The sequence below is a fragment of the Dermacentor albipictus genome, chromosome 6, assembly GCF_038994185.2.
Source record: "Dermacentor albipictus isolate Rhodes 1998 colony chromosome 6, USDA_Dalb.pri_finalv2, whole genome shotgun sequence".
Taxonomy (NCBI): Eukaryota; Metazoa; Arthropoda; class Arachnida; order Ixodida; family Ixodidae; genus Dermacentor; species Dermacentor albipictus.
This window is the reverse complement of record NC_091826.1, coordinates 28,359,365-28,372,190: the sequence shown is the minus strand read 5'-3', so window position 1 is coordinate 28,372,190 and position 12,826 is coordinate 28,359,365. Positions and strand designations below refer to the sequence as shown.

Genomic DNA, 12,826 nt, shown 5'->3' with positions numbered 1-12,826 from the left:
CGTAGTTTCTCATGACGTCGCAATCACAATCGGTCGTCCTGTAGAACCTAGAACTGTGGACGTAGAGCTTAACAATCGTGATGTGGAAAGATGGCGCCGTCCTGTCAGCGTAGATGTGTATTGGCTCTCATGCGATCGTCTTCGATGGGGTCGTGGTCACTCTGCTGCCGTCACACAAACGTGCGCTCCCGACCCACGCACACATCTCAATTTACGCATATAAGTTGCTTCATCTCGTAAAAAACGCTGTATCGTCAGGTACCTGCAACATGATTCGCATAACATTGATTCCCGCAGTGCATGGCTTCTGCACAATATTCCGCTTCCGCCTGCTACTCATGCAACGACGCTGCTTTCTTTCTCCTTTAAAGATGTAGCCCAAGATTATAATGATACCATTTTGCATGTGTTAGTGCTAGAGCAGCAGGATGCGGAGCAGGTAACAAAGGGCAGAGTTCCTAAACTTGCCGAAACTGTACGGCTTCAACAAATGTCGCTCGTTTGGCGATATAGAACTGCGTGGCCTAATCTCCAACTGCACGGCCATTTGCGCATTGTTTGCGATTTCGAGCGCGATCAGGCAAAGTTGAGTAGCCCAAAACAATTTGTTTGGAATGCTGGTTATTCTTCAATATCACGGTGGCGCAGTAACACCGTTGCAGAATATTGCCGCCTTTAATCTGAGCTTCCTTGGTTCTCGCTCTAATTCACACGCTTGCTGTTATGGCACCGTGTTTCGGCACCGTGTTATTTCACTCGTACTGGTTGCGTGCGAAGTACCTGTTTTATGCTTTTTACTAGAGTTTGGTGACGGCGTGATGAATGTCTACAAGCTAAAGTGACTCGCTCTTCGAATCGACTGCAGATCTGGTCGACACTACTAAAATATTGCGATCTTCCCGAGCGCCCGCTCATTCTTGGGTTCTTGCATTCTGGGATGCACGCCGATTTCCGCGTAGCTTTCGCTGGCGCCACCGATTTGAGCCGCTTATTGTGGCTGGCCTACATTTGTTTCAACGGCGTTGGTTGACCAAGTCATGAATCTCAATCCGCGAACTCTGACGCGCTGAAAATAGCGATACTTTAGGAGAACTGGTAAATAAGGTTAATGCGAATCTCGAGTTTTTCCTGCCATAGCCACGATTTGATTATGAGGAAAGTGATAGTGGGGGTGTTCGGATTTATTTTGACCACTTGGTGCTCTCTAACGAGCAGCCAATGCGCTGCACATGGGTTATATTACACTTGTCAAGCAGTGAAATGGGGTGGCGCCACCGGGATTTCATCTTGCGCGCTCTTTAAGCCACCTCGTAGTAAGGTAAGTTGCAGGTGTGCTGTTTTGTACAGCGGCTTCTTTCGGCGCCTTAAACTCGGCTTATGCCGATCTAGCACGCTGGGATAGAAATGTCCGTTAACAGCGCCGTGCCGGCATAGGAGCTCTCATACCTGTTATGGGGCGTGCACTTATTTTTATTCATTACCAGAATTTTTAAAACTCAATTGTGACTTGAAGCACAAATCTACTTCTTGAGCTCAGTTACTTTGAGGTAGACATGATTTGCATGAGAAAATCAAGACAAATAATTGACTAGTTAACCATTTCTTATTAAATTTTAGACAAATTTTATTATATGGCACAGTTGGAATAGACAAGTCGTGGCCAGTGACTTCGAATCTCACATCCACTTTAACCGATTTCTAAGGAAGACAGTAATTCAGAGATGGGTGTTGACAATGTTTGCGATGAAATCCATACTTGCTCCAGTATTCTTTTGGTTTAAACTTTAGGTTTGACAGCGCGTATCTCAAAACTGGTGCTAGCTTCAAAATTTACTCCAAGTGTATGTGTCCTCGTGAAATCACTCGCTTCCGTTCGTATATTGCAATATGTGTTCTAATGTGATTAGTTGGGAAGGTGATCATGCAACCTTTGTTAATTAGTCAATAATCCATGTTGATTTTCAGTCCAAGTACCACCCCGCTCTCCACCTAATCTAGTAGAATAAGTGAATTAGTGCTTTATGCCATAGGTGATTTACGCTGTCTCAGGTTGTCCATTTAACTGAGGCGAGCTTCTGTACCAATGATTCCACTTGAAGGGCATGCATAACGCACCCCATTGTAACATGTAGCTGCACAGATGTGACGATTGGTTAGTTGTAGCTGCTAATTAGGATCACTTTGGTCACACACGACTTTGCTCTCTACCTTTTTCTTTCTTTTGGTGGGGCGGGGGTGGGTTGGGGGTTTTGCTTACAGTTTTTGTGCCATTCGACCGCTGCTGACAAAAATATCTGTCGTGCAATCACTTGTAAATACACTCAATTAGTACACATGAGTCAATGACTTTGCCAATTAGCGACATGGCTATCTTTGCCGAGCACGCATGTAAGACACAGGTTTTCAGAATCTCCGTGTCACTCTTGTTTAGACCCTCCAAATCTGCCGAATAATGACAGAAAATTCGCAATTTTAATTGGACAGGGCATTCTTTGTGGACCACTAGTAGCAGGGTCATTGATTCACATAATTGAAAGATAATTGAAATACTCCTTCAAGTGCTCGACCATGATATATGTTCCGCCCCCAAGGTCCAATGGGAAATGTTTGTGTTGTATATCTACGGGCGCTTAACAGAAAAATGAAAAGTACGCAATAGAAGAAAAAGTTGATTGAAAAGGAAGCAAGAGGTCTTTGCATGAGCTTGATTTCAAGTCCTGCATATACAACTGCGCAGCAGCTAGGTCGGTGCAACACGAGAATGCGCGCAGGCTTGTGGAATGCAGAAGTAGCACAAACATTTTTTTCTACATATAGGGTCTTACCTACAAAACCACTTTCTGATTATGAGGCATGCCGTAGTTGAGGACTCCGGAAATGTTGACCACCTGGGATTCTTTCACGTGCACCAAAATCTAAGTACACGGGTGTTTTCACCTCCATCGAAATGCAGCCGCCGTGGCTGGGACTCGATCCTGCGACCTCGTGCTCAGCAGCCCAACACCATAGCCACTGAGAAACCATGGCGGGTTACTTCAAACATAGAAGTCTCCCACATCAGCCGCATTTCGATGAGGGCGAAATAAGAAAACACCCGTGTACTTCGATTTCATTGCACGGTAAAGAACCCCAGGTGGCCTAAATTATTCCGGAGTGCCCTGCTACGGCAGGGCTCATAATCAAATCGTGGTTTTGGCTCCTAAAACCCTACAATTTTAATGAAAATTATGGTCTGAGCTGTCTTATTCAGTGGAAACAATAAATAACTCTAGCCGTGTGACTTCTTTTTTTCTTTCACAGCTAGATTTTCATATAAAGAGCAATGCCACGCAAAGGCCAAAGCAAAATTTACTGTCAAAGTTAAAAATAATGTAACATCTTTTATGACTTCGTTTTAAAGACAACGGGCTGTTATCCAAAGCTGCGCTAAAGGGGATAAAGAATTAAGAGCCAACAGCTCGTTTTGTGTCGGCGAATCGTGCGCGTCACAGCCGCACATTTACAGCCGGAGAAGACTTCATGATGGATGGACGCCACGTACATAACTGCTATCCCATCTAGCCAGCGTAACCCTGAAATAAACCTTCGTTGTGTCAGGCACGAGCAATTATAACGCGTCTAAGACGATGCCTCAGTACTTCGTGGAGTTTAGGTATTCAACTTGACATCTTTGTTAAACTAAGAAGTGAAACACTGGGTTGGACCCCCCTGGTCACTGAATCATGACGAATCACGACCTAAAACGAATTCAGATGTTTATAGCTAGTCAACGTACAGTCGAAGAATGCTGTACATGTTTCGTTTCAAATTTTCGGTGCATGATCACGTGTTTAAAATTAGCATTTTCCTGTGTGATACGCTGTAGACGCAATTGTTTTGCTGATTGTTTCACAGGGTTTCACGTCCTAAACCTGCGCAGGGGCTATGACATGACGCCGTAGTAAAAGGCTCCAGATTAATTTTGACCACCCACAATCCTTTAATGGGCAGCCAAATCTAAATACAGGAGAGATTTTGCATTTCGCCCCCTGAAAAATGTGGCCGTCGTGGCCGGGGATCTAACTCACGACGATTAAAGACAATCGTCAACCACTAGTTCCAAAAATAAACGCACTCATAAACGCACTCATAAGGAATCACAGCGTGCCTATATTGTATGAGTTTAGGGTGACTGCTGTCCGCTTATATCTCTTTTATGGTGTTCTTTGCCCATGAGTTTTGCTACGAAGGCGAAACACTTTTGCTTGCACCTTTACTGGAATTCGTAGGTCCTCGGAGAAAAGTCAACGGGACACAGAAGGTACTGGGAAGTCAACACAACGTCTGCACTGGTTTCACAGTAGTGTTTAGAGCAGGCTAAAGAACAACGACCAAATAAGTAATGATACAGGCTCTGTCCACTATCTTCGCAATTGCGTCAACGCCCTTTGCCAGACACAATGCCAGCTGTGCAGTGCGATTTCTCCAGGGCGTAGCTGCCGTCAAAGGAGGCTGTCTTGCGAAATAAGGTTGCTTACAAGGTTGCCTTCGAGGAACAACCAATATCCTACGCCCAATCTAGCTTGAACCACAGATGCCATTGACCGTAGCCCCACATCTTTATTATTTTTTGTTTTGTTTTTTTTATTCGCCTTCAAGCTGACGCAGACGAGAAAATGTGAAAAAGCCTCCGACTGCTGCTCCGGAAGTGGCTTTATATCAAATGCGTGTGCTCCTCTTCCCATTCTCCTCCACTACCTTCTTTATTAAGCGCTTAAGAGAGAGGGAGTCGCGGAAAGGGTTGAGCAGTTGTGGCCCCTCGGCGGTTCTGTATGCCGGCGGGCTAGGTGTAAAAGTCTCCTTGTTTCTTCGAGGGGTCAGAGAGATTCTCGGCGGAGGTAACTGCTCACTGCGACGTCACTTTCTTGAGAGAGCTAGCCTGTCGCAGTATCTCGTTGGTCATCAACTGACCGCCTCCTCCACGACTCGCTTGTTTTTATCACGTCCGTCTCGCACACTCGTACCCGAAAAGGTAGGACTACCGGTGCGTGAACGCCCTGCGTTTCGGTGTGTAGCGCATTCTTTGTCGGATCGCTTCGAAGACAGCTCGCTTTTCTTCTCTACGTCTTACAAGATCGAGCGTCGGTCTGAATTCCCCACGCGTCATTGCCAAGTCGACCCATCTGGTCCTGAGGAACCTCCGCTCAGTTGAGTAGCGGCGTTCAGCGATGGCATCTTGTCCGTTGTCCGTGATCCTGGTATGTGCCTGCGCGGCGTTGGCGGACGAATTTGCGGCGGGGTGCCAGATCGAGCTGACGCCTGACGATGAAAGAGCACCTCTGCACGACATTCTGTTCCGTCAGAATTCTACGCCAGCGGCCCGACATCATGTTCCGATTCAGGTGGGCACAGCGGGTAATGCCTTGCGCATGCAATAGTAGCAGCTTTATTGCCGTCGCAGCGGTAGTGGTGTCTCCACTGTATACTCGTAGTAGTAGCTAGCAATAGTAGTAGTATTAACATAGTAGCATCGAATCTAAGAGCAATATCAGTAGCTGTGATACTTAAAGTTTATATTGTATTGATGGTTGCGGTAGTAGTAGTAGTGGTAGCGCTAGTGGTAGTAGTAGTTGTTGGTACTGTTACTCTTCTTATTAGTATTAGTAGTAGTAGTAGTAATTTTTGTGGCACAAATACGACTATTAGAAGTAGTAAGTAGCAAAATTAGTGTATGAGATAATTGTAGTAGTGGCAAGAAAGGTAGTAGCAGGACATGGTACTGGTGTTTGGAAAACTGATCGTAATAACAGTATTAATAGTAGTTGTGAAGGTAATAACGGTAGTGGAAATACTGGTGGTAGCACTAGCAGTGATCGTGGCACCATTTATGTCATAAGTATTGCAGTATTATAAGTATTACTGCTATTAGATGTATTTTGCAGTAGCAGACATTATAATAGCAGTATCGGCAGACGGAGAAGTCGCAATTTCTGGAACAGTTATATAACGTCAGCAGTTGGACTACTAAGCGTACAATCAGTACTAGTGGCAGTAGCGATAATAGTATTCGTATCAACGGTGGCAGTGTTGAAATACTGCGCACGATGGTGGTACCAAAGCTGCCATTAATACTAGAAGAATGTGAAGGAATACTAAAAATAGTCCACGTAGTAGCACGATCAAAGCTGCCAATAACAGTACAACGGTTTACAGTAGCTTCATGCCGCGTTCTGTCTACTACATATACTGCATAGTATTGCGACTAAAGATAAATGTTAGTATTTGAACTGGAGGTGATCACAATGGTGCACTAGGTATACGTTCCACCAGAGTCCTTTGGTAGTTCTGTGCAAATACGGCGTGGCGCAACCTCCTTGAAGCTCCCAGTGCACGTTTATTCATTCTCTTTCCTGCCTAACATTGTGCGGATTAGTTACCGGGAGGCGAAAATGTGGATAGGCGAAGCCACGTCTACCTTGGCGTCGTGGCAACGCGTAGCCTGCACGAACTCACCGCATACTTCGCAACATTGGATGCTTTTCTTTATCAGCTATGTTGATGCAGATTTTCACGATGTCAGTCCGTGCGCGTACTTTTTTGCGTGAACCATGTTGGTGTAACAATCCGGTTCCTCGTACGACCGTGTTATGACACTACGGTTCGAGGTCTACCTACGCTCAGTGTCTGCGCTTTAAATGCACGTCGTGTTTCTTATGGTGTGTTTGATGCTCGGCGCAAGTTTATTATAATGTAGCAAGATCTTCTGGTATCATTATTGATTGAGTACTGAGCCTCACTTTCAACGAACCATTCAAGCCAAGTGTTAATAGGGGGTAATGAAAATTTGGGCAGCAAAATCTTATTATTTCATAACGCTGTACAAAAGACGGGACTACCCGACAACTATAATGCGAAACATGTGCAAAGAATCAAAGGTAATTACAGACGCGCAAGTACACGTATACTCTCGCAGAATCCGGTCCACGTTGGCATGGAGCAGGCACAGGAACGATCGTCCTCCTGCGAACGGAGAGGAAGCGGCCGTAAATCGCACGCTTTCACTCGTATTACTCGGGAAACGATACCGGCGAATATTGCCCTCTTGCAAACCTGTACGCAATCAAGCACATTACACCCCGCAGAAATTGCTGAGCAGTCTTGTTGTAACAGATGTTTTTACTCAATGACCCTGAGCTTGAGAGAGGGTCGCTTTAATATGCCAGATGTAAGACAGCCGCTCATGTTTTTAAGGAGATAAGAAGCGTGCGGTTTGCAAATCTTGGCATTGCTCATTAGCAGAAATTAAAGATTTAAACGCTGTTATTGATGTACGCTTGTACCAATTACAATACTGACTGCAAGTTATAAAATTGCCCAGACAATAGTTGAGAATGTAAGTCTTGGTGGCATGGTTGCAAAGCTTCCACTCGTGCCTTGCGCGAGTGAACAGTGACGTCAAGGAAATTCCTCTCCTCACCTGACGTAGTTAGGCGGTGTGTTGTGAATTCTGTTCCTCCCATTGAACTACGTAAATGTTCTCAGTAGCCTCTACACGCGTACTGATGTTCGTTTTGAAGTTGGTCGTCTTGAAAGGAAAACGCGCCACGCTCTGAACAAGCGCACAATTACTGGGTGGAAACCAAGGGTAGTCCACGGTGCCTAGGTACTCTGGTCAAAGTTTCGCTATGCAGGTCTACCTACTTGAAACCGACGCTAGTCGTAGTGGTTAGTCAAGCGTGTCTCTTCTCTGTGCGTTCGTTAAGGGACGAGCAGTAGGTGTCTAGAAGACCACCTTGGTTTGAAAACAGAAGTTTGCTACTAGTGGTGCGTCTCAGAGAGTCGAATACGCATGACCCACTCTCTATATTTATGGTCAATATGTTTTTGTGGTAACACCGCAGGAGATGTAGCACACTCGGCAGTAGGATTTCATCGTCACCGAATTGATGCTGTTGTCGACCACAGCGAGGCGGTCGTCATGTTTGACGTTGGGCTAGCTACCTACGTTTCGGGTGGCGTATCAGGCTTTCATCTGAGTATCCCGTTTCTAACGTTTTGTTTGTTTGTGGCAAGTGGCATGCTCTTTCAGTATAAGTAAATGGTATTGTAGGCAGCCCACTCATTGAGGCAATCAACATTTATCATCGTTCGACATACGGCTCACGATTTTCTTTTTGTCTTGTTTTTTTCTCTCGCTTCGCTCTGAACACCCAACAAGCATTTAGCGTACGTATATCAGCGTTCGCAAGCGACACGCAATGCATTCACGAACTTGCGCATCTTGAATGCTTCGGGAGTTGTTAACCTGTGGTAAGTCATCGCGGTTGCATAAAGACCACGGCCAAGAAACGCGTGAATAAAACGGCTCTTCGCACATAATAGTGACAAAGGATGGCGTGTGGGACTTACAAAGCGACATCTCACATGTGCGATTAACAATTTCCAAAGGCCAGCTGTGGCAAGCATACTGGACATGTGTGAAAAATCTCCACCCGCAGGAAAGCTTTTTTAGTGCTCCGTATGGGAACGCGGCAAACTTTCCTATAGGGTGAGTTTTGTTAATGCTGTCCTTGAACTGAAGTATGAAGCGTATGAAGTCAGCAATGGAAATAATGATATCACAATGCTATTACCTGCACTAAAAATAAGTCTAAGACAAAGAAAAGTGATGTTTATACCCCGCTGTGAAATGTACCACTGAGTTGCGAACAGAAGTATTGCAAATCCCTTGTAAATATTGCAAGAAGTTTACGTAAGCTGTAAATTCAAGCGACTTTTATCCACCATAGATTTTCTAACAAATAATGCTTACAGGACTTCCATGTCAGTTCTTATTGCAGAGTTGTTGGTTTGGAAACCTCGAGCTTTAATTGCGATTGAACGTTCCGATTTTTTTAAATTTTAGCAAGAACTTCTAGTTGCCACAGAAAAACTCTGCTTCCTTCACTATACATTATTTAAATTTTCCCTCTGAATTGCAGCAAATTTTATTCAAGTTGGTCTAGCAATAGTCTCACGAGAGAATTTCAGTGTTTTACGCATGTTTCAACAGGGAAACAGGCGCTGACCTCGACCTAAACCTCCCTATTAGGAGGGGCGAATTCGACGACATAAGAAGCGTATAGCGATTTTGTTTTTAGTAACAGTCAAATACAAATGTACGAACAGTGCGGGCGGTGTGCTCTGTTCTTTTTTCAGTCAGAGGGTATCGGAATGTGGTCAGATTTCTTTAAGGTTCATTCAAAGAAAGCTGAATCCTGAGGTTTCACGCGCCAAAACTGCGCTCTTGTTATGTAGCAGGTCCAATAGTGTAAAATCCCGCATTAGTTTTGACCACATCAGCTCCTTTAACGTGCACCGAATACACGGTAAGTGATCGTTATTTTTTAACATTGATTTTGCATCTCGCTTTCATCTAAATAAGGTCGCTGTGGTGGGGAAGTCGAATCCACGTCCTCATGTTTCCTTCTTGGGATGCCTACTCCACCGTAGCAGATTGATTGTAGTTTAAAGAGAAAATGAAAAGAGTATATAGTACATTCCATCTGTCGAGGCATGTGCAGTACTTGGGTTTCTGGGAAACTCCTTAGCCAATTGGAAGGACGAATGCCCGCCGACATGTGTTCATCCGCGCCGCGTCTTCTGCTCGCCGCCACACTAATAATTCGCGTTATACAAAAAGGCATACGCAAACATCCTACATGTCTCTTATCCCTGTAGAGAGAGAGAGAGAGAGATAAATAAATAAATGAGGTACGAAAGGCAGGGAACTTCACCGGAATATAGATATCCAGTTTGCTAGCCAAACAAGCGTAACATCACTCTCTAATCCATCCTACCGTTGATGAGAAAGTTATGCCGGGAACTATATTCCCTTGCGCAAGGACACTGCCTGCACATGCCTGCCGCTGGTACCTTCGGCAGTGCTGCAAACGATTTGTGAGATGGAGCATAGGGTAATTTTTACAGGTGCATGCCCCAAAGTCGGACTCGGAACACGCTGTACCCATCCGAAGTAAATCAGAACTCTGGTGAATACCGCTGTGATGTGCCTCACTCCATGTTCTGCGCAGAGGTTTGACGTTGACCATCAGTGCGTCCAGAACAGCGACTGTGCATCGGATCTGTGCTGCCGCGTGGATAACGTCAACGTGCGGACCTGCAAGCCCCGGTCCAAGAGCGGGGAAAAATGCGTGCCGGATATTCCATACAGTCACCATTACAACTATCACTGCCCCTGCCTAAAAGGTATTACGTGCCCCAGCACGCATAGGCAAGCCGAAATACATTTTCGCCTCGTATTTGCATGCGAGGCACTCGAATCTCTTACTCCGCGGAGTAGAGTCACCTATTGTTTATTTACTAATTACTGCTAGCATTGCTTTGGCTGCCCAGCGCGGATTGGTGCAGGAGCTATCGCGACGTAATAAAACGCGATTAGAGGAGCGCATTGCTCTCGGTACATGAGGCAGTGCCGGCGCAGGATACAAAAGGGCATCGCAGTGGCGTGGTGTGTTTTTCTCTCCCTTGAGTACGCTTCCGAAACTATGGGTTTTCGTCAATCCACTGTGAGGTGGGAGACGTTCCTAAATGCTTAATTTGTCAATATGTACATTGATTACTCGGTAAGTCTCTCCAGAGTCTCCTTAAATCCGAAAATTTGCTAAATTCTGGAAGTTGTTTGCCGTGGTAACATTACATTTAATATAAAGCCTTCACACCTTCCTTTCGTATCAGTGACACGTGTGGTATATCGTATCATATATTTTTGTCGAGTTTATCCCCCTTGAAGAGCTGTTCCTCGTTCAATTGTGGGATTTCCTGCATTGGGCAGTGCTATTCATACAGTTTTAATACGTGTTTTCTTTTTAACTTTGTTTTCACTTGGATATGTTTCTACGTTCTTCACGTTAAAGTGATTAGTTCGCCCAACTTCCTGTGCCAATATGTACATTTTTAGTCACATCGAAAGAAATGCTCTCGTTCACATACATACTCTTTTTCACCTGAAGCCAAGAAAGCTCCGGTGTCGTGGCAGGATGGGGTTCGCCGAAATGCGAGTACGAAAGAACTTATCGGTATCACCTGCTATAATCGTTCGTACTGCCTTAAATTTACGTCGATTACATGCGCTTACATGCGATTACATGCGAGAAATGTGTCCCGGCACAGCCAACGCACCTTGTGGGATCAACAATGCATTATAGGCTAATTAAATTAAGCCATAGAGACCGCACAACGTTCAACCGCCATTCCTCTAGGTGTGGCTGACCGACTCATTGGCGAAGCGATGTTGCGGCTATGACTTTGCTCATCAGAAATATACATATATAGCCGGCTCCCTATCTGTGGCTGAACTTCCCATATTTTATATTTAATAGTAAAGATGAAATAGAAGAAGAAGAACAGGCAGAGGCCGACAGACAGGTACTCAACTACGAAAGACCAGTCAAGTGGGATGTATTACAAGATATAAAGGATCTCGGTCGGACTTACAGATGCCGGAGAACAGTTCAAAATTGATGACGTTGTTTCTCTGTGTCTTTCCTCCTTTTTTTTTTTTTTTGAGGCGAAAGCCATTGTAGGCTCACGGTGAAGTTTGTGTCAGCAGACCTGACCGTCGTTGTGCCCGCCGAAGCGCCATCACGCCATATGAAGACCGATTAAGAACAGGTTAAAGAATGAGAAATGATTCATAGCGAGAGTTAGTGAATGATAACATCATAATTGAGATTGGTAGAGGTTAACAATGACTTGTAATGACTACTAATGACTCCGAAATGACCAGTATGGCTGACGATGGCTTGTAATGACCGCAATTGATTAGAAATGACTACTAATAACTACGACTTTTGTTTGGTCATGCTGGTGTACTACCCAAAACCGAAATTTTCAAGTGGGCCTGATAAGATCCCTAATTTGTTTCTCCGGAGAAATGCTGTAAACTTATCAATGTTTATTGTTATATTCCGAGCTTCATTATTGTCGTCTGAATTACTGAGTGACTGGAGAACAGCCCGAATAGCACCAATTCATAAAAAAGGGAGACCGTCTACTTGCAGATAATTACCTTCCTATTTCTTTAACATCATCATGTTAACATCATCAACATCAACATATTATAGCAAAAAGCATAACCACATATCTTGAAAAGCATTCAATTTTAACTAACTTCCAGCACGGGTTCAGAAGAGTGTATTCGACTGCCACACAGTGGGTCACTGCAGTTCATTGTATTGCATCAAGACAAGAACGGACACGTAGACATAATTTTCCTTGACTTCCGTAGGGCATTCAATACGGTCCCTCATGAAAAAATAATTCTAAATCTTGAAAATGCAGGATTCCCTCAGATGTTTATATTTGGGATTTCTGCTTATTTGTCTAACCGAAAACAATTGGTTGAGATAAGTGGCGAAAAATCGGGCTGCCTTCAGGCCACATCGGGTGTTCACCATGGAAGTGTGCTCGGTCCTCTTTGTTTATTGTTCTATATAAAGATGATATTGTTGACATGGCTGAAGGTGGTGTACAGATTCAATTCTTCGGCGATGATTGTGTGCTCTTTAAAGATATTGTTTCTCTACATGATCAAATTAGTTTATGTTGTAGATTAAATACTATTCTTGCATGGTGCGGGTGCTGAGAAATGACACTAAACACAGATAACAGCGTAATACTGCGAATGACACATAAGAAATCACCCCTCTTGAATATATATAAGTTAGGTCGATCACCTCTTCATGAAGTCACTAGCTATAAATACCTAGGAGTTACCCTCAACAATAGACTACCATGGAATGATCACATAGCTAACACTTGCGCTTCAAATTTCAGAAAGCTATGC

At 44.4% G+C, this 12,826-nt stretch overlaps 1 protein-coding gene across 6 annotated transcripts in view; it reads left to right on the top strand.

Annotated features, from left to right (window-relative positions):
* The window catches only part of LOC135905091 (A.superbus venom factor 1-like), a 312,000-nt gene that overhangs the window by 193,481 nt on the left and 105,693 nt on the right, over window positions 1-12,826 (top strand). For 2 of the 6 annotated variants that reach the window (XM_065436074.1, XM_065436073.1), the window contains exon 2: window positions 10,053-10,227. The exons of 1 other annotated variant lie outside the window; for it this stretch is intronic. In XM_065436074.1, coding sequence (XP_065292146.1) covers window positions 10,169-10,227 — 59 coding nt within the window. In that variant the 5' untranslated portion in view covers window positions 10,053-10,168. Of the gene's footprint in view, window positions 1-4,779; window positions 5,382-10,052; window positions 10,228-12,826 lie in introns of those variants that run through there. 3 more of the 6 variants (XM_065436072.1, XM_065436071.1, XM_065436070.1) reach the window with 3 other exon arrangements.